General features: G+C 43.0%; 1 protein-coding gene across 3 annotated transcripts in view; it reads left to right on the top strand.

Moving 5' to 3' along the window:
* Positions 1-20,761, top strand: part of LOC139763181 (uncharacterized) — a 155,398-nt gene that overhangs the window by 21,701 nt on the left and 112,936 nt on the right. For all 3 annotated transcript variants that reach the window (XM_071688900.1, XM_071688899.1, XM_071688901.1), the window contains exon 3: positions 4,452-4,622. In XM_071688900.1, coding sequence (XP_071545001.1) covers positions 4,452-4,622 — 171 coding nt within the window. The remainder of the gene's footprint in view (positions 1-4,451; positions 4,623-20,761) is intronic.

Raw genomic sequence — 20,761 nt, 5'->3', positions numbered from 1 at the left:
TAACGCGGGAGACAGCAACTAAGTATGATAATATATATATATATATATATATATATATATATATATATATATATATATATATATATATATATATATATATTAGCAACGTGTGGCAGAATTTACGTTTCCATCAGAGAGAGGGCCATTCCCTTTCCAGAATCTGTCCGTCAGATCGGTGAAATAGCTTCCTGCTATGTTGGCTCCCAATTTTCGCGTTTGCCCGGGATTAATTCTCTTTACTCCAGTGATTAAATGTTCGTTCTTTCCTCCGCCGGACTGGGCAAGCTTTGAAGGCAGGTTTTGCACCGTGATATACCAAGGTTAAACTCGTTTTTCAGCCAATATAATTCCCCGCGTTCAGGTTGGTTGAAGCGTTCGCTTTGGACTGATCTCTGTTTTTTGTGGGTTATATATATATATATATATATATATATATATATATATATATATATATATATATATATATATATATATTGTTATTCTTGTGTGTCACGTCTGAAGTGGCAAGCGTCAATAAACCAGCCATTGTATGTGGAAACATCCAGCCTAATCTTCAGTTAACGTCCCTCTGTTTTCGATCATCTTAAATTCCCTCGTAAAAACGTTGTCGCCTTAAGTGAAACGTTTTCTCTTTTTTAAGGGCTTTCCCGTGATCTCGCCTCTGGTGGCCGGTCCGTAAATATCCCCCCCTCCTTTTTTGTGTCGGAATGATTCGTTCACCTTCAGGAGTTTCATTTTGTTGTGGAAGATGAGGCTAAGGACGTCAAGCCCAAAAAGAACCGAAATACACTATTCCTTCAGCACCTCCTTCAGGTGTTGAGGCGTAAGGCCACGTCCACTATGCACACAGCGAGAGAGGAAGACAGGTGCGAGACCCAGGTGTGAACACCCCGTCCCACTAGACAAACAGGGAAAGAAAGGAGTGGAAGGCAGGTGAGCTGTGGCGTCTCACCCGCGGGTATAAACCCCCGTGCAGTCAGGGGTAACCACAGGGGAGAGATGGAACACGGACATACGAACGCATTCGTGGAGAATTCGTGACAATTCCCCTCCGTATCCCTGAAGATGTGGATGATCACGAAAGCGCTCGGATCTTATATGTGCTTTTGGCTCTATCTTTTGCTCCCTATGGCCATGGCGCCTCCCCCTAGCGATGTTCATATCCTAATTCCTTCCAGTCTGGGAGGACCCCTTGACCCTCCTCTACCCTCAGCACCTTCAGGAGACGCGACGACCTACACCCACGTCCCTCCTGAAGGGGTTTAGATCGAACAGGTCAGAACGAACACCGACCGACACACACACATACATACCCCTCGTTAGGGAGACCAGGAGAGAGAGGGTTCAGCACCAGTCTGTAGGAGACGAGTGGAGGGGTTCATAGGTGGGGTTCATAGGTGGGGTTGGAAGACAAGCTTTGGGAGAGGAGGAGGGGACAGAAGAAGGGTTTATGGGCGGATGGGGAGAAGACCTCTCCTGTCACAGTTCAGAGGGTGTCCCAGGACACGGTGTGATAAAGGTTCTATGTCCTCGGACATAGTGTGACATCTCAGGGGTTCACATCCTGGCTGGCGTCAGCTGGGGTAAAGCAACACAGCTGTGGTGGTGGTGCCAGCCTAGAAACCCGCCCGTGCCTCGCCACTAGGTCTATGACCACACACACACACACACACACACACATACATATTCGCCATTTCCCGCGCTGGAGTTAAGAACAGAGGACTGAGCCTTAGAGGGAATATCCTCACTTGGCCCCCTTCTCTGTTCCTTCTTTGGGAAAATCAAAAACGAGAGGGGAGGATTTCCAGCCCCCCGCTCCCTCCCCTTTTAGTCGCCTTCTACGACACGCAGGGAATACGTGGGAAATATTCTTTCTCCCCTATCCCCTGGGATGATATATATATATATATATATATATATATATATATATATATATATATATATATATATATATATATACCTCGACTTAGTTTATGGGGTTCCTGCAACATCGAGGCTGCACTCCACTCTGGAGCAGGGAAATGATGGACTTCTAGTGGGTTAAGTCTTCTGACACAACTAAATTCCTTTAAGTACAATGACGTATTCATGTAGATTTGTGTACATATGCGTCATTCACACAGTGTTTGCCTTCATGCATAAACTCCATTGTACATTCGCCAATCTAAATGCGCACCGACGATTTATGAATTACAACGAGAATGGGTAAAAACCCTATGTATTCCCTTCGCAAATATTTACCCAATGATAAATGATTATGGACGAAAAGGAAAACGGGATGATGATGAGTTTTCTATTTCCAGGGGAAACTTGACTAAAGGAAGTGTATGCCTGGTTAACTAAAGCTCGAAGGTCGGAAATCTCAGTATTCATTTCAGTATTTGTGACTAAATGCTTAGTTTTACACACACACACACACACACACACACACACACATATATATATATATATATATTTTTTTTTTTTGCTTTGTCGCTGTCTCCCGCGTTTGCGAGGTAGCGCAAGGAAACAGACGAAAGAAATGGCCCAACCCACCCCCATACACATATATATACATACACGTCCACACACGCAAATATACAATACCTACACAGCTTTCCATGGTTTACCCCAGACGCTTCACATGCCTTGATTCAATCCACTGACAGCACGTCAACCCCGGTATACCACATCGCTCCAATTCACTCTATTCCTTGCCCTCCTTTCACCCTCCTGCATGTTCAGGCCTCGATCACACAAAATCTTTTTCACTCCATCTTTCCACCTCCAATTTGGTCTCCCACTTCTCCTCGTTCCCTCCACCTCCGACACATATATCCTCTTGGTCAATCTTTCCTCACTCATTCTCTCCATGTGCCCAAACCATTTCAAAACACACTCTTCTGCTCTCTCAACCACGCTCTTTTTATTTCCACACATCTCTCTTACCCTTACGTTACTTACTCGATCAAACCACCTCACACCACACATTGTCCTTAAACATCTCATTTCCAGCACATCCACCCTCTTGCGCACAACTCTATCCATAGCCCACGCCTCGCAACCATACAACATTGTTGGAACCACTATTCCTTCAAACATATCCATTTTTGCTTTCCGAGATAATGTTCTCGACTTCCACACATTCTTCAAGGCTCCCAGGATTTTCGCCCCCTCCCCCACCCTATGGTCCATTTCCGCTTCCATGGTTCCATCCGCTGCCAGATCCACTCCCAGATATCTGAAACACTTTACTTCCTCCAGTTTTTCTCCATTCAAACTTACCTCCCAATTGACTTGACCCTCAACCCTACTGTACCTAATAACCTTGTTCTTATTCACATTTACTCTTAACTTTCTTCTTTCACACACTTTACCAAACTCAGTCACCAGCTTATGCAGTTTCTCACATGAATCAGCCACCAGCGCTGTATCATCAGCGAACAACAACTGACTCACTTCCCAAGCTCTCTCATCCCCAACAAACTTCATACTTGCCCCTCTTTCCAAAACTCTTGCATTCACCTCCCTAACAACCCCATCCATAAACAAATTAAACAACCATGGAGACATCACACACCCCTGCCGCAAACCTACATTCACTGAGAACCAATCACTTTCCTCTCTTCCTACACGTACACATGCCTTACATCCTCGATAAAAACTTTTCACTGCTTCTAACAACTTGCCTCCCACACCATATATTCTTAATACCTTCCACAGAGCATCTCTATCAACTCTATCATATGCCTTCTCCAGATCCATATATATATATATATATATATATATATATATATATATATATATATATATATATATATAGTTACACAATGCAAGACCTACGGAAACTCTCGAAAAACACATCTTACATTAAAATGTATTATGATAAATATGTAATTAATAAGTCTATTTACAAATAAAGATAATTTACATACATTTTATCTGAAAGTTTCAGACCTTATTGAAACATATGTGTATTCCCTTCGTGGTCATTTAAACTCATTAGCCAAATGTAATTATCACATCTGTCTTATACCAGCAGGCTACACCATCATCAACCACGCACACACGGTCGTATTTCACACTCTCTCCAAGGAGACCTTTTGAGCCCTAGTGGTTGATCTCGCCACCTTAAGACTCTTACAGGCCATGGTTCGAATCCCGGGACCAGGGCAACAGATGATTCAGAGAGAGAAAGAATCGAGTCTTTTTTTTCGTCCCTCCCTACCCCACCCCTTTTACTGATCCTCTCTCTCTCTCTCTCTCTCTCTCTCTCTCTCTCTCTCTCTCTCTCTCTCTCTCTCTCTCTCTCAGCATCTACATTATCATTCCCCACTCACTCACTCACTCTAACTCTCTCTCTCTCTCTCTCTCTCTCTCTCTCTCTCTCTCTCTCTCTCTCTTTCTCTCAGCATCTACATTATCATCCCTCACTCACTCACTCACTCACACTCTCTCTCTCTTTCCGCCAGGGCCCAGGCAGCGCTGCCCTTGGATCGAACTTCAGAACGGTCGAGTGAGGATCCGCTCCAGAGGTCGAGTGGCCAAGTTCAAGTGTCGCAAGGGCTTCACCATATTCGACGGAGACCAGTTTGCCACCTGCACTCGCAATGAGTGGAAAGGGAAGATTCCCAAGTGTATCCGTAAGTGTTTCTCCGAGTTGCCTGAGTGAGTGCGTTTGAAGGGGGTACCTTACTGAGTGCGTTTGAAGGGGGTACCTTACTGAGTGCGTTTGAAGGGGTGCCTTACTGAGTGAGTGCGTTTGAAGGGGTACCTTACTGAGTGCGTTTGAAGGGGGTACCTTACTGAGTGCGTTTGAAGGGGTACCTTACTGAGTGCGTTTGAAGGGGGTGCCTTACTGAGTGAGTGCGTTTGAAGGGGTACCTTACTGAGTGCGTTTGAAGGGGGTACCTTACTGAGTGCGTTTGAAGGGGGTACCTTACTGAGTGAGTGCGTTTGAAGGGGGTACCTTACTGAGTGCGTCTGAAGGGGGTACCTTACTGAGTGCGTTTGAAGGGGTACCTTACTGAGTGAGTGCGTTTGAAGGGGTACCTTACTGAGTGAGTGCGTTTGAAGGGGTACCTTACTGAGTGCGTTTGAAGGGGGTACCTTAATGACCGAGTGCGTTTGAAGGGGGTACCTTAATGACCGAGTGCGTTTGAAGGGGTACCTTACTGAGTGAGTGCGTTTGAAGGGGTACCTTACTGAGTGAGTGCGTTTGAAGGGGGTACCTTACTGAATGCGTTTGAAGGGGGTACCTTACTGAGTGCGTTTGAAGGGGGTACCTTACTGAGTGAGTGCGTTTGAAGGGGGTACCTTACTGAGTGAGTGCGTTTGAAGGGGGTACCTTACTGAGTGCGTTTGAAGGAGGTACCTTACTGAGTGCGTTTGAAGGGGGTACCTTACTGAGTGCGTTTGAAGGGGTACCTTACTGAGTGAGTGCGTTTGAAGGGGTACCTTACTGAGTGAGTGCGTTTGAAGGGGTACCTTACTGAGTGCGTTTGAAGGGGTGCCTTACTAAGTGCGTTTGAAGGTTACCTCACTGTCCATTTCAATGGATTTCTAAGTGTGAATTTAGTGCTCTGTCTGTGTAACATACTCTCTTAAGTATGTAAGTACAACTTATAAGTTAGTGATAATGTAAGTGCATTGCTCAGTCTAATTCTTAGAATGCAATCTAGACTTTTTTGAATCTAGAAGTATGACGTGTTCTAAGTGCATGTTCTTGTTCTCATGTTGTTTGTTATCTGCATATATAAGTGTGTATGAAGGATCTAGGCAAGCCCATTCTTCCGTCCATCGTGACGTAAGTATACTTTTATAAGTATTTTAAGTACTAGGTTTATAAGTATTTGATTAGTCACTACGTACAAGAAGGTAGCTTTGATGATGTTTTAAGTTAATGTGTATATATATATATATATATATATATATATATATATATATATATATATATATATATATATATATAATGAAAATGTTCATAAGTGATCTAAGTTCATGTTTGAGGGAACAATTGAATTTTATGAATAATTTGCAAATTGCTTGAGTGACATTTACAACGGCCAGATACAAGAAGAACGCATATGCCTTAAAAAAAAAAATGAAAATATGGTTAAGGTCTGTGTTCTATATGGGGCACGACGGGCGCCATGTGATTCATAAAGTCATTTGTTTGTGTCGAGGGTTTGGTGATGTCTGCTGCAGACACACACACACACACACACACACACACACACACACACAGCACAATTTTAGGGAGAGAAGATCAAGTGTCACGAACTTTCTACGAGAGAGTAAGCTCTCAGTTAGACAAACGGGAAATCTGGGTGAATTATTTGCAGCTGGAGTATCAGAAAGCATTTGACACTATCCAGGATGGGAGGGTGGCTCGGGAGCTAGACCACCGTGCGGGAATAAGGAGGGAAGACTATCCCTCTCCCGCGATGGAAAGAAGATTATCTTAGTGGAAGGCAAGCAAAGGACAAACCAAAGGATTTAGAGAAACGGAGTTTCTCTAAATGGGTAAAGGTCGAGTGCCACAGGTGTCCTGTTTTGGAATCGGTTACTTCTCTTGGTCTATGAGCATGACGTCTACCGAAGATGTATGCTGATGATGCAGGGGTCACGAGGGAAGTGACAGACGAGGGAGATTGCATCAGCTTACAAGGGGACCTATGCAAAAGTTGACCTGAACCATGGCTGATGAAATGCGACTCAAATGAATGGTTCTGAGGATGGGATGAGACAGCGAAGGACTTAATGGGAATAACATCTATCGGGAATTGAGCTTCAGGATTCTCTGTGTGTGTGGGAGGAGGATTTGGGAATTGGCAACATTCCTATTCTGCCGACAAAAATTCCACATTAGGAGAATAATTAAGACGACAAATTACCTGCTGGCAAATATTAGAATGGCCCTCAAGTATATGGATACGGGAATATTTTTGCAAGCTGTTCGTACCTTAAATAAGGTCAGAAATAAAGTATACTTCACATCTTTGGGTCACGGCACGTACAGAAGCAATAAGAACTTATAGAGAAGGTCCAGAGGAGAGCAAAGATGGCACCAGCATCAAGAAAGCCCACGTAAGTTCCGATCTTGGCTCTGATATGGCCAATTCATCGCCAAAGGCGTTGCTTCAGTCGAAGTCCATATCAAACATGGGTGATCTCATACGGAGCTTAAGAACACCACAGCATCTCAGGGAACTTTACAGTTCCAGTTTTGAAACTTTGTTGTGTTCGAACCACACATTTTTGCATGTCCGTATTGAGTGGATGAAGTGATGGAGGGTTAGTTGATGTCCTTATTGAGTGGATGAAGTGATGGAGGATGAGTTGATGCCCTTATTGAGTGGATGAAGGTGATGGAGGGTGAGTTGATGTCCTTATTGAGTGGATGAGGTGATGGAGGGTGAGTTTATGTCCTTACTGAGTGGATGAAGTGATGGAGGATGAGTTGATGTCCTTATTGAGTGGATGAGGTGATGGAAGATGAGTTGATGTCCTTATTGAGTGGATGAAGTGATGGAGGATGAGTTGATGTCCTTATTGAGTGGATGAAGTGATGGAGGATGAGTTGATGTCCTTATTGAGTGGATGAAGTGATGGAGGATGAGTTTATGTCCTTACTGAGTGGATGAAGTGATGGAGGATGAGTTGATGTCCTTATTGAGTGGATGAAGTGATGGAGGATGAGTTGATGTCCTTATTGAGTGGATGAGGTGATGGAGGATGAGTTGATGTCCTTACTGAGTGGATGAGGTGATGGAGGATGAGTTGATGTCCTTATTGAGTGGATGAAGTGATGGAGGGTGAACTGAGACACCTATCTTCTATCCCAAACCTCCATCTCTGCTGCTATCCACCAGGACGTGGGGTTAGAGTAAGGCCCCCCTGACCTGTGGGGGAAGAAGGTCATTTGTCCCCCCGAAGATCCACATCCTCACTACGATGGGTCATACAGGTGAGCTACCGTGGTATAATGATTGTAATTACGACCATAGGCGACACAGATGGTCTGGTCTACTTAACGAAGGTGGTCCACGACATGGTTACCAACACAGCTGCCACCAGTATTGCCAACATCACCAACCCAACCACTGCCAACAGTTCTACAATCACCACCATCACCAACATTACCACCAACACCAACATTACCCACCATCACCAACACAGTCTCCACCATCATGATAATCACCATCAATAAGACCCCACACCTCCATCACCCGCCAACACAAGACACTGTTGCATCAGACTGACCCAAACAGACCCCTTCACCTATTCCCAACCCCCTTCCCCCTATCTCTCTCTCTCTCTCTCTCTCTCTCTCTCCCCTTCCCCTGTCTCATCTCATCTCCCTATTGTCTCTCTCTCTCTCTCTCTCTCTCTCTCTCTCTCTCTCTCTCTCTCTCTCTCTCTCTCTCCTGTCTCATCTCATCTCTCTATTCTCTCTCTCTCTCTCTCTCTCTCTCTCTCTCTCTCTCTCTCTCTCTCTCTCTCCTGTCTCATCTCATCTCTCTATTCTCTCTCTCTCTCTCTCTCTCTCTCTCTCTCTCTCTCTCTCCCCTTCCCCTGTCTCATCTCATCTCCCTATTGTCTCTCTCTCTCTCTCTCTCTCTCTCTCTCCCCTTCCCCTGTCTCATCTCATCTCCCTATTGTCTCTCTCTCTCTCTCTCTCTCTCCCCCTCCCCCCTTCCTTCTCCCTCAATTCCATCCATTTCCTCCCTCTCTTCCCCTTCACTATCTCTCTTTTTTTTTCGTCTTCCCTCTATGGCCTTCACGTATGCCCCTCCCTCCCTCCCTCATCCCTCCCTCCCTCCCTTCCTCCCTCCTTCCCTCACCCCTCCTTCCCTCCCTCCCTTCACCTCCTTCCTCATCGCTTGTCAGTGGGACAAAAAAAAAAAAAAAAGAATAAAAGAATCGCAAAGCTCCTGTTGCTTGTTTTGGGTCAGTGGTGACGGCGGCGTCCGCCAGGGGCGCTGCTGCCAGGGAGAGGAAAGAGGGGGGGGAGGGGGAGAGGGGGGGGGGCAGAGTGGTGGTGGTGGAGGGCGCGTAATTGGCCAAGTGAGCGCCCCCCCCGCTCTCCCCTCTCCTTCCCCTCCTTCTCCTCCTCCCCCTCCCCTCTCCTTCCCCTTCCCCTCCTCTTCCCCCTCCCTCCTCCTCCTCCCCAAGCCCCCCCCTCCCGTGGGGGGGGGGCGGGTCCACGAGTCCTCAGCAAAAGAGAATCGAGATGGGATTGGAGCAGCGCCAAGAAGGCTTCAGTTCCCTTCAGGAAGAATTAAGTCGTCCGGGAGTGAGGTGATAGACGCCCACGATGCCAAATGCCTCAAAAAGGAATTTCTCTCTCTCTCTCTCTCTCTCTCTCTCTCTCTCTCTCTCTCTCTCTCTCTCTCTCTCTCTCCTCTTTTGTTTTTTTTTCTTCTTTTTTTTTTTCTTTAAAGGGTTTTATTGGACGGAGGGAATGCGAATCATGTCCATCTTGCTCGTGACGTCCCCCTCCCCCTTCGCCCACCCCCGTCCACTCCTCCAAAGAGAGAGAGAGAGAGAGAGAGAGAGAGAGAGAGAGAGAGAGAGAGAGAGAGAGAGAGTCAGTACCCTACACACCAGCTAATGTCGGGGAAAACACCACTCACTCCCTCCCCTCCTCCTCTCCACTGACGATCCTCCCCCCAGCCACACCTGTACAATCATCCGTCCACCCAGCCAGCTCCGCAAGCACCACTCTTGCGTCTTCAGTCCGTCGCGGATGAGACGAGTGGCCAAAATGCCCTTCTTCCTCCACTGTCATTTAGGCTGACGAGGTTTTGGTGGCAGACATGAACATTGTTTCTTTTTGGGGTGGGGGAGAAATCTCTCTCCTCTCTCTCTCTCTCTCTCTCTCTCTCTCTCTCTCTCTCTCTCTCTTGTCGCAAGCAAAAAAAAAAAAGAAAAAAGAAAACGGCTTGTGAGAAGTTGTCGTCGGGCCTTATCATTGTTGCCAGACACGAGTGTCCTCACCAGCCTTCAGCTCTCTCTCTCTTGCCCTCTCTCTCTCTCTCTCTCTCTCTCTCTCTCTCTCTCTCTCTCTCTGCGCCGCCCCCCCTACCCCCCTGCGCCACAAGTTGTCGTAAGTAGATTAATTCCGCCGCCCGAAATAGACACATTTAGACTTGGCGGACCTTATCTCTCTCTCTCTCTCTCTCTCTCTCTCTCTCTCTCTCTCTCTCTCTCTACACTGCTTGATAACAGCCACTGCCGGCGAGCAGTGAGAGCGAGAGTTCTCCAGCAGTGCTACCGTCTCTCTCCGGCACTGTCTTATGTCACTGCTCCTGGGTTGGCATCACTTGTCAAGCGAAAGAAAATGGGAGATAGCTCGAAATCTATCGGTCTATTCACCCGATAGATTTATTCCCATTTTCGATAATGAGAGAACAACCGTTGGTCTGAGAAAACGGGATGTCAGTTTGTTTACGTCTACGGCAGAGTTTGACCGTGTGGGAACCCACGTAAATTTACGGAACCCACGTAAATTTACGGAACCCACGTCAATTTACGGAACCCACGTCAATTTACGGAACCCTATGCAATTTACGGAACCCATGCAATTTACGGAACCCATGTAATTTACGGAACCCATGCAATTTACGGAACCTATGCAATTTACGGAACCCATGCAATTTACGGAACCCATGCAATTTACGGAACCTATGCAATTTACGGAACCCATGCAATTTACGGAACCTATGCAATTTACGGAACCCATGCAATTTACGGAACCTATGCTAATTTACGGAACCCATGCAATTTACGGAACCCATGCAATTTACGGAACCCATGCAATTTACGGAACCTATGCAATTTACGGAACCTATGCAATTTACGGAACCCATGCAATTTACGGAACCCATGCAATTTACGGAACCCACGCAATTTACAGAACCGATGCAATTTACGGAACCCATGTAATTCACGAAACCCATGCAATTTACTGAACCCATGCAATTTACGGAACCCATGCAATTTACGGAACCCATGCAATTTACGGAACCCATGCAATTTACGGAACCCATGCAATTTACGGAACCTATGCAATTTACGGAACCTATGCAATTTACGGAACCCATGCAATTTACGGAACCTATGCAATTTACGGAGCCCATGCAATTTACGGAACCTATGCAATTTACGGAGCCCATGCAATTTACGGAACCCATGCAATTTACTGAACCCATGCAATTTACGGAGCCCATGCAATTTACGGAACCCATGCAATTTACTGAACCCATGCAATTTACGGAACCCATGCAATTTACGGAACCCATGCAATTTACTGAACCCATGCAATTTACGGAGCCCATGCAATTTACGGAGCCCATGCAATTTACGGAACCCATGCAATTTACGGAGCCCATGCAATTTACGGAACCCATGCAATTTACGGAACCCATGCAATTTACGGAACCCATGCAATTTACGGAACCCATGCAATTTACGGAGCCCATGCAATTTACGGAACCCATGCAATTTACGGATTTACAGTTGTAAATGAAGGTCAGCGGTCCGCTGAAGGGTGATCCTTGCTGGAACAACCAGTCGAGTGTGACCTGTCACACTGTCATACTGATGTAGAACTTGGGTGAGGACAGTGTTATCCGTCTCTTCTGCTGCCCGGGAAGGGGGGCCTGTGTGTGTGTGTGTGTGTGTGTGTGTGTGTGTGTGTGTGTGTGTGTGTGTGTGTGTGTGTGTGTGTGTGTGTGTGTGTGTGTGTGTGTGTGTGTGTGTGTGTGTGTGTGTGTGTGTGTGTGTGTGTGTGTGTGTGTGTGTGTGTGTGTGGTGTGTGTGTGTGTGTGTGTGTGTGTGTGTGTGTGTGTGTGTGTGTGTGTGTGTGTGTGTGTGTGTGTGTGTGTGTGTGTGTGTGTGTGTGTGGTGTGTGTGTGTGTGTGTGTGTGTGTGTGTGTGTGTGTGTGTGGTGTGTGTGTGTGTGTGTGTGTGTGTGTGTGTGGTGTGTGTGTGTGTGTGTGGTGTGTGTGTGTGTGTGTGTGTGGTGTGTGTGTGTGTGTGTGTGTGGTGTGTGTGTGTGTGTGTGTGTGGTGTGTGTGTGTGTGTGTGTGTGTGGTGTGTGTGTGTGTGTGTGTGTGTGTGTGTGTGTGTGTGTGTGTGTGTGTGTGTGTGTGTGTGTGTGTGTGTGTGTGTGTGTGTGTGTGTGTGTGTGTGTGTGTGTGTGTGTGTGTGTGTGTGTGTGTGTGTGTGTGTGTGTGTGTGTGTGTGTGTGTGGTGTGTGTGTGTGTGTGTGTGTGTGTGTGTGTGTGTGTGTGTGTGTGTGTGTGTGTGTGTGTGTGTGTGGTGTGTGTGTGTGGTGTGTGTGGTGTGTGTGTGTGGTGTGTGTGGTGTGTGTGTGTGTGTGTGTGTGTGGTGTGTGTGGTGTGTGTGTGTGTGTGTGTGTGTGTGGTGTGTGTGTGTGTGTGTGTGTGGTGTGTGTGGTGTGTGTGTGTGTGTGTGTGTGTGTGTGTGTGTGTGGTGTGTGTGTGTGTGTGTGTGTGTGTGGTGTGTGTGTGTGTGTGTGTGTGTGTGTGTGTGGTGTGTGTGGTGTGTGTGTGTGTGTGTGTGTGTGTGTGTGTGGTGTGTGTGTGTGTGGTGTGTGTGTGTGTGTGTGTGTGTGTGTGTGTGTGTGGTGTGTGTGTGTGTGTGTGTGTGTGTGTGGTGTGTGTGTGTGTGTGTGTGTGTGTGTGTGTGGTGTGTGTGTGTGTGTGTGTGTGTGTGTGTGTGTGTGTGTGTGTGTGTGTGTGTGTGTGTGTGTGTGTGTGTGTGTGTGTGTGTGTGTGTGTGTGTGTGTGTGTGTGTGTGTGTGTGTGTGTGTGTGTGTGTGTGTGTGTGGTGTGTGTGTGTGGTGTGTGTGTGTGTGTGTGTGTGTGTGTGTGTGTGTGTGTGTGTGTGTGTGGTGTGTGTGTGTGTGTGTGTGTGTGTGGTGTGTGTGGTGTGTGTGTGTGTGTGTGTGTGTGAGCCGCGGGTCACCCTACCCCGCAGAACCCCCCTCCCCCTCCCCCTCTCCTCCCCTGACCTTGTCTACGAGGAGGACCTTCACGAAGGGGGAGAGGGGAGGTATGTTTTCTCCCCCACCCGCCTCACCAGGGCAAGTCTCACAGACTCTACTGAGGGAGTGTACTGGTGGTGGCTGAGTGACGTAACACAGACGCGTGGTGACGCCCTTGGGTGTAACGTCACGGCTTGCCGTCACAGGGGGACTAATTCACAACCAGATGATTTAGAATAAAAATTGGAAAAAAAAGGTAAAATAAAAAATTGACCCAAAAATCTGTGGACTAGATATTCTATCGGCAGTTTATTAATCTCATGTATTAACCTCATGTATTAACGTCATGTATTAACCTCATGTATTAACCTCATGTATTAGATAATCATAATCAACCAAGGTTAATTGCTGACTATCTCTTGATAGACAATTCTCTATCACTCTCCTACGTCAAATATTATTGCCATTGTCTCCATGACACTGAAGATCCGGATCTTGAAAGGATATTCTCAAATCATCTACACTTAAGAAGGGGAAAATTGGTGGCGTTATAACAAAGGAATATTATAGTCTAACGTAATATATTAGAACGTTTGCGTATATCACACGGACATATTATGAACAATAAATGTAAAGTTATATATTTCTTTCTGGTTGTACAGCCCATGGATATAAGTGAATTATCTAATTCCCCCCCCACGTAATAACTAAATTATGGATAGTAGGGGGTAATTACTAACAGCCCCCACCCCCCTTAATAACTCATTTCCCAGACAGGAAAAGATTAGAACAGAAAAAATCATTTTACTCGTAAAACGACCAAGGTTGGGGGATCAATGTACCTTTCTCGATGGCAAAGGAATTTTTTTTCTTTGAGCCGTTCGAAGCATTTTGGAGGCTTGTAGGTAGATGATGGTGGGAGGTGTATGAGGGAGGTAAGAGACAGGATAAAGAGAGATAAATAGTGGCAAGATAACTGACCCTAAATGCGCCAGTATCAATCAAGGAGAATAAACAAGACTAATGTACATTTATGATCATACATAAGTTATGACCAGGATGGTTCTGGCAATAACGGATTGCGTTAATATTAAACGACGTCGGAAGTGAGTTGATCTCGTAGAGAGAGAGAGAGAGAGAGAGAGAGAGAGAGAGAGAGAGAGAGAGAGAGAGAGAGAGAGAATATGAATGTAGATGGATTTTTTTTTCTACTGGAATATATATATTTTTTTTCGTCGTCGTAATAAGGACTAAGTGGGTGTGAGTGACCTACCATTAAGGATAAGGTTTTCTCTTACAAGTGCTGTTCAAGGCTCCCCCCAAGCCTTTGGCCCCTTGTGAAAGCCCTCCTCATCATGGGGCGCCCCCTTGCCTCAATTCACACCTCCCCTTCTGTCTCGTAAGAGGTTCGTTGGTTCTGTAGGATCTAAGCCTATCATTAAGGATCGTCAGCAGCAAACTAAAACCATCAACCGAATTAAGATGAAAAAAAAAAAAACACTTGTTTTTGATGTTAGAAATGAGGCTTAAGGCCTCATATACTCTCATAATGTCTCATAACTTGACCGTTATTTATCAGTTATGGACTAGAAGGAATAATGTGTTATGCATAACTTGTTGCTGGTGATTTTGTCTATTGTGCTCTACACCCGCTCGAACCCTGACTCCCTCCACGTCCTAACCTCTGACCTTCTGCCATGAAAATAACAAAGCAGCAACGGATTATGACCCGGATATCACAGCTATATGTTTCATTGATTGATTTTTGTGGTAGCTGAGACGGCACGGGGAAATGAATGTTTTAATCAAGGCTAACTTATTGATAATATATATATATATATATATATATATATATATATATATATATATATATATATATATATATATATATATATATATATATATAAACCGAACTGATCCAACAAACATTAAACAACTAAGTCTCAGATACTACACTCCCCAGACATGTAAGTGTTACACTTTCTCCACTACGCTCTCGTCATCCCTCACCTCCACACCACTATAAACACACCGATTCAACACATCCCATTCACGACCACGGTACAACTACCACGATGAAGACACCGAACCTTTAAAACTCATTTGGCGTGTATTATCCCACTAGAGACTCATCTACAGCATCCCCACACTGCGTGATCTGTGATCACGTCCAATGGACGTGGCTGGCTTCTTAAGCGCTGCGGGAGCCTTCAAAAACACATTGGACTCCTTGGGTGCAAAGTATATATATATATATATATATATATATATATATATATATATATATATATACTGTAAGCGTAAACTCATGCAACCCACTCATTTCGAACCCTGGACCCGCGAGCGGGGGCCAAAGAAGGTAATCCCTCAGGGCCATCAATCACGTTTCACCTTTAGCTGTGTCAACCCTGAACTTCACCTGACTCTAGCTAACCAGCCAGGTGGCCAGCTACATAGCGAGCTAGCTAGCGATTGAGCCAGCCAGCTAGTCAGCTCGCCAGCGAGCACGTTAGCTAGCTAACCATGTTCATGGTTATCATGGTTCTGGTCCATTAGATTTCAGGTTTATTTTTTTATCCACCTCAGGTGGATAAAAGTGAAGGTGTATAGATGGCAGTACACACACACACACACACACACACACACACACACACACACACATATATATATATATATATATATATATATATATATATATATATATATATATATATATATATATATATAATGAAAATACTCTAATTAAATACATAAGCAAAACTTACGATGCAAACAGTGAAGCAGACATAGAGAAACAAGAACAATCAATCTAAGTCATTCTTTTCATATTTCTACAAAACATGCATATATATATATATATATATATATATATATATATATATATATATATATATATATATATATATATAGTCCACGGGCAAAATGAAACACGATAAGTGTATACATGTATACATGTAAATATGGATATACATGTACACATATACCATTACGAAGACGCAGCAAAACATAAAAGAAAATATCCCCTTTGGGGCAGCAGATGAAAACACCACCAAAAACAGCAACAACCATAAAGACAACAACAACAACAACAACAAAAACAGCAACACCTGAGCTGAAACCCGTTCAACGAAAATGAAATACACACGACAGTAAAATGAAGCCAAGAACTGGCACAGCGACAGGGGTAGAAAGACGAACAGTTGCTATAAACACGTAGTTATTTGTACAATAAAGAAATCCCCAAAAGCAATGCGCATGTGTGATTTAAATCAAAGAGAATTCAGATTCCCACCGATGGCAACACCGCAAAATCAGCTGATCGATGTAAACATAAGATCAGCTGACGACCATAATAAAGATCAGGTGATTTGTTTACTTTTGTCAGCTGATCTAGTGTTTATGTTGATCAGCTGATTTTCTGTTATGGATCATCAGCTGATTAAATGACAAAAGACGGGCGTATGAACACAGATGCAAGATAAGCAGATAACACATTGATACTAACGATGCCTTGAGGTGATAAATGAGAAACAAAATGATAAGTGTAAAGGATATAAACAGTAGGATAATGCTGGGAACATATAATCCAAATGTTGTGAAAGGAGAGAAGAGGAACAATAAGACAACAGTGAATAATTCAGTCTGGAATAAATTTGAAACTATTGAAGGGGGAAAGAAAATGTGAGAAAATAAAATCGAAAAGGTTTAGAGGAAGAAAGACGTATAGAATACGAAAAATTTAAGAATGGAAATTATTCATATGAACCAGTACCGATTAATGAAATAATTAATAACTTTTTTCAAACTTAATGAAATGAATTTTATCCTTAAGAGGAATTTTTTATAAGTTTTCACTCATCATGAAGTTGAATTTATTTTCCATGCAAATAGTGACCTTAGTGGAACTTAAAAAATTATATATATATATATATATATATATATATATATATATATATAATTTATTATCTCGGAAAGCGAAAATGGGTATGTTTGAGGGAATAGTGGTTCCAACAATGTTGTATGGTTGCGAGGCGTGGGCTATGGATAGAGATGTGCGCAGGAGGATGGATGTGCTGGAAATGAGATGTTTGAGGACAATGTGTGGTGTGAGGTGGTTTGATCGAGTAAGTAACGTAAGGGTAAGAGAGATGTGTGGAAATAAAAAGAGCGTGGTTGAGAGAGCAGAAGAGGGTGTTTTGAAATGGTTTGGGCACATGGAGAGAATGAGTGAGGAGAGATTGACCAAGAGGATATATGTGTCGGAGGTGGAGGGAACGAGGAGAAGAGGGAGACCAAATTGGAGGTGGAAAGATGGAGTGAAAAAGATTTTGTGTGATCGGGGCCTGAACATGCAGGAGGGTGAAAGGAGGGCAAGGAATAGAGTGAATTGGAGTCGATGTGGTATACAGGGGTTGACGTGCTGTCAGTGGATTGAATCAGGCATGTGAAGCGTCTGGGGTAAACCATGGAAAGCTGTGTAGGTATGTATATTTGCGTGTGTGGACGTGTGTATGTACATGTGTATGGGGGGGGGGTTGGGCCATTTTCTTTCGTCTGTTTCCTTGCGCTACCTCGCAAACGCGGGAGACAGCGACAAAGTATAAAAAAAAAAAAAAAAAAAAATATATATATATATATATATATATATATATATATATATATATATATATATATATGGGGGTAAACCATGGAAAGCTGTGTAGGTATGTATATTTGCGTGTGTGGACGTATGTATATACATGTGTATGGGGGGGGGGTTGGGCCATTTCTTTCGTCTGTTTCCTTGCGCTACCTCGCAAACGCGGGAGACAGCGACAAAGTATAATAAAAAATAAAAAAAATATATATATATATATATATATATATATATATATATATATTTTTTTATATCTAGGTCAAATTTTAAATGAAATCTTATAAAAATGAATATATTTATGGAGTAAAATTGAACGATATACGAGAAGCAATAAAACGAATGATTGAAAATAACACAAACATACAAACATTAAGTTCAGCGAGGAACAGGGCTGACGGGGACGTAGAAAACGGAGCTAAAGCTGTCGGTCCGAGTAGGTTGGGTGGGTGCCTACTGGCAGAGATAGATAGATAGATAGATAGAGAGAGAGAGAGAGAGAGAGAGAGAGAGAGAGAGAGAGAGAGAGAGAGAGAGAGAGAGAGAGAGAGAGAGAGAGAGAGAGAAGTTCAAGAAGAAAGATGCGTGTGGCAAAAATATGTGCAAAAAATAGGAAAAAATATATATATAAAAAAAAAACTGCCAACATAATCTTAGCAAATGTAAACCCACTTGCCACTAAACAGTTTAAGAAAAAAAATCCCTCAGTCGAGTCAGTTAAAAACGTAATATAAAAATATGAGAGAATAACAAGAAAGAAAGAACAGTTAGTTAGAATATAAATATACATTTCATTATAATTACATTATTCCTAAACATAAACAACCAAAATATGAGGTACACACACACACACACACACACACACACACACAAACACACACACACATACATACATACACGCAAACATACACACACACACACACACACACACACACACACACACACACACAGACACTACACACAATTCCAGAAGTGGAAAAAAAAATTATAAAATATCACAAAATGTTACGAGTAAAAGAGAACTTTTAAAACAATATATAATCTGTATGGTCAGAAGAGTAGGGTTATGGACCACAGCGGCAAATAACGGGGTCCAACACTCACCAAAACACGTGGCAGTCAAAACAAAAAAACAAACAAAACAAACGAAAAAAAAAAACACACAAACCCTGAAGCCTGGATCTAGTATGGATTGGCTATGCCACTTTAACATTCGCCAACCCGCGAACTCTATAATTAGAGCCGTTCCTTTAGGTTTTTTTTTTTTTCCCTCTTTTTCTTTTTATTCAAATTCGCCTATTTTTTTTCGTAATTAATCTTTTGGCTTTTGGATTTGGCAATGGAGATTCGCACACGGTTCTCTTCGACGTGCAGAAATGCCTTCCGCTTGGCAGAACTATACACACAAACTCCGCCATTACCGTCTTAATGAGAGAGAGAGAGAGAGAGAGAGAGAGAGAGAGAGAGAGAGAGAGAGAGAGAGAGAGAGAGAGAGAGAGGGAGACCCACACACCCAACCCAGTGAGTGTACACAGAAGATCTGGCGATAATTTTAATTAAAAGGACTTCATTTGCATGAGGTTTGCAGGCAGGATGCGGGCCTCACAGAGGCACGTGGGGAGGGGGGAGGGGAGGATGTTGCCTCGGGGAGGAGGAGGAGGGGAGGGGAGGGGAGGGGAGAGGTGGAGGGGGTGGGGAGAGGAAGAAGAAGAAGAAGAGAGGCAGAGCAGGCACGATAGAAGAAGAAGAAGAAGAGGAGGAAGAGAAGGAAGAAGATGAAGAAGACTGGAGAAAGAAGAAAATGACAAATAGATCAAGATAGATGGATAGATAGATAGACAGATAGATAGGTAGACAGATAGATAGAGAGATAGACAGATAGATAGATAAAAGATAAGAAAAATATAGATAGAAAGATAGATAAATAGATAGATACAGATAGATAGATAGATAGATAGATAGATAGATAGATAGATAGATAGATAGATAGATAGAGAGAGAGAGAGAGAGAGAGAGAGAGAGAGAGAGAGAGAGAGAGAGATCAGGCCCTGACGACCCTTGAGACCTGACTCACCTCATATCCACATCCCTTACATTCATCCCCTTAAGAATGACCTCACCAAGCGATTAAACTCCTTATTTACTGATTCAATCATTATTTTCTTTTCGAATAAATAGTTTTCATATAGGGAATGACACGTTAATCAATGAAACAAAAGTGTCGATTCTATGTATAACCTTTCTACCACAGAGGATATAATCCTTTTCCATTCAGTCGAATAAATTGGTTAAAGAGAATTCATAACATAAAGAATAAATTCAATTTCTATACCCTCAGTGGTACAAATCGATTAAATAAACAAATACTGACCCAAGGTATGAACGTATTTTCAATACTTTTAATCGAATAAATTCACTACAGAGAAATCACAGGGCGAAAGAAGAATAAATCGATACAGTACGATGTTGCTGAAATAAATTGAATTTGCCGGGAAACTGCAGTTAAAGTGTATATATTCTACAGTTCTGTCTCACTAAACTGTTTCTGCCGAATTTACTATCAGGGTCAGGGGGTTCGAAGCCCACGATGGGGGGGGGGGTAAACGTGGGGGGGTCTGATAGAAGAAATAATTAATTTATTAAGACTGGATATGTTAATGACATCGTCATAAATGAAACTTTAATATTATCTCTCGTTAACCCCAGACCACCAGAGTTCTGCTGTTGTTAAAATAAAAAAAGTATATAACATGACAAATTAAAAGCTCAATTTGTATCGCAAATATTAACAAAAAGACTTTGTTGAAAACGAGAAACAAAATATGCAAAAACAAAATCAAAATTGAAAGATAAAAGTTAAAAAATTATCTAAAAATCAAAATTTGAAAAATAAAAGAAGAAAATTATCTAAAAATCAAAATTGAAAAATAAAAGAAAAAAATTATCTAAGAATCAAAATTGAAAGATAAAAGTAAAAAAATTATCCAAAAAATCAAAATTTGAAAAATAAAAGAAGAAAATTATCTAAAAATCAAAATTTGGAAAATAAAAGAATACCTAAAAACAAAATCAAAATTGAAATATAAAAGAAAAAATTATCTAACGAAAGTAAAATTGAAAGATGAAAGAAAAAA

This window comes from Panulirus ornatus, chromosome 46 (genome assembly GCF_036320965.1).
Source record: "Panulirus ornatus isolate Po-2019 chromosome 46, ASM3632096v1, whole genome shotgun sequence".
NCBI classification, from domain to species: Eukaryota; Metazoa; Arthropoda; class Malacostraca; order Decapoda; family Palinuridae; genus Panulirus; species Panulirus ornatus.
Note: the sequence above shows the minus strand (reverse complement) of the source record. Positions and strands in the feature narration are given on the sequence as shown.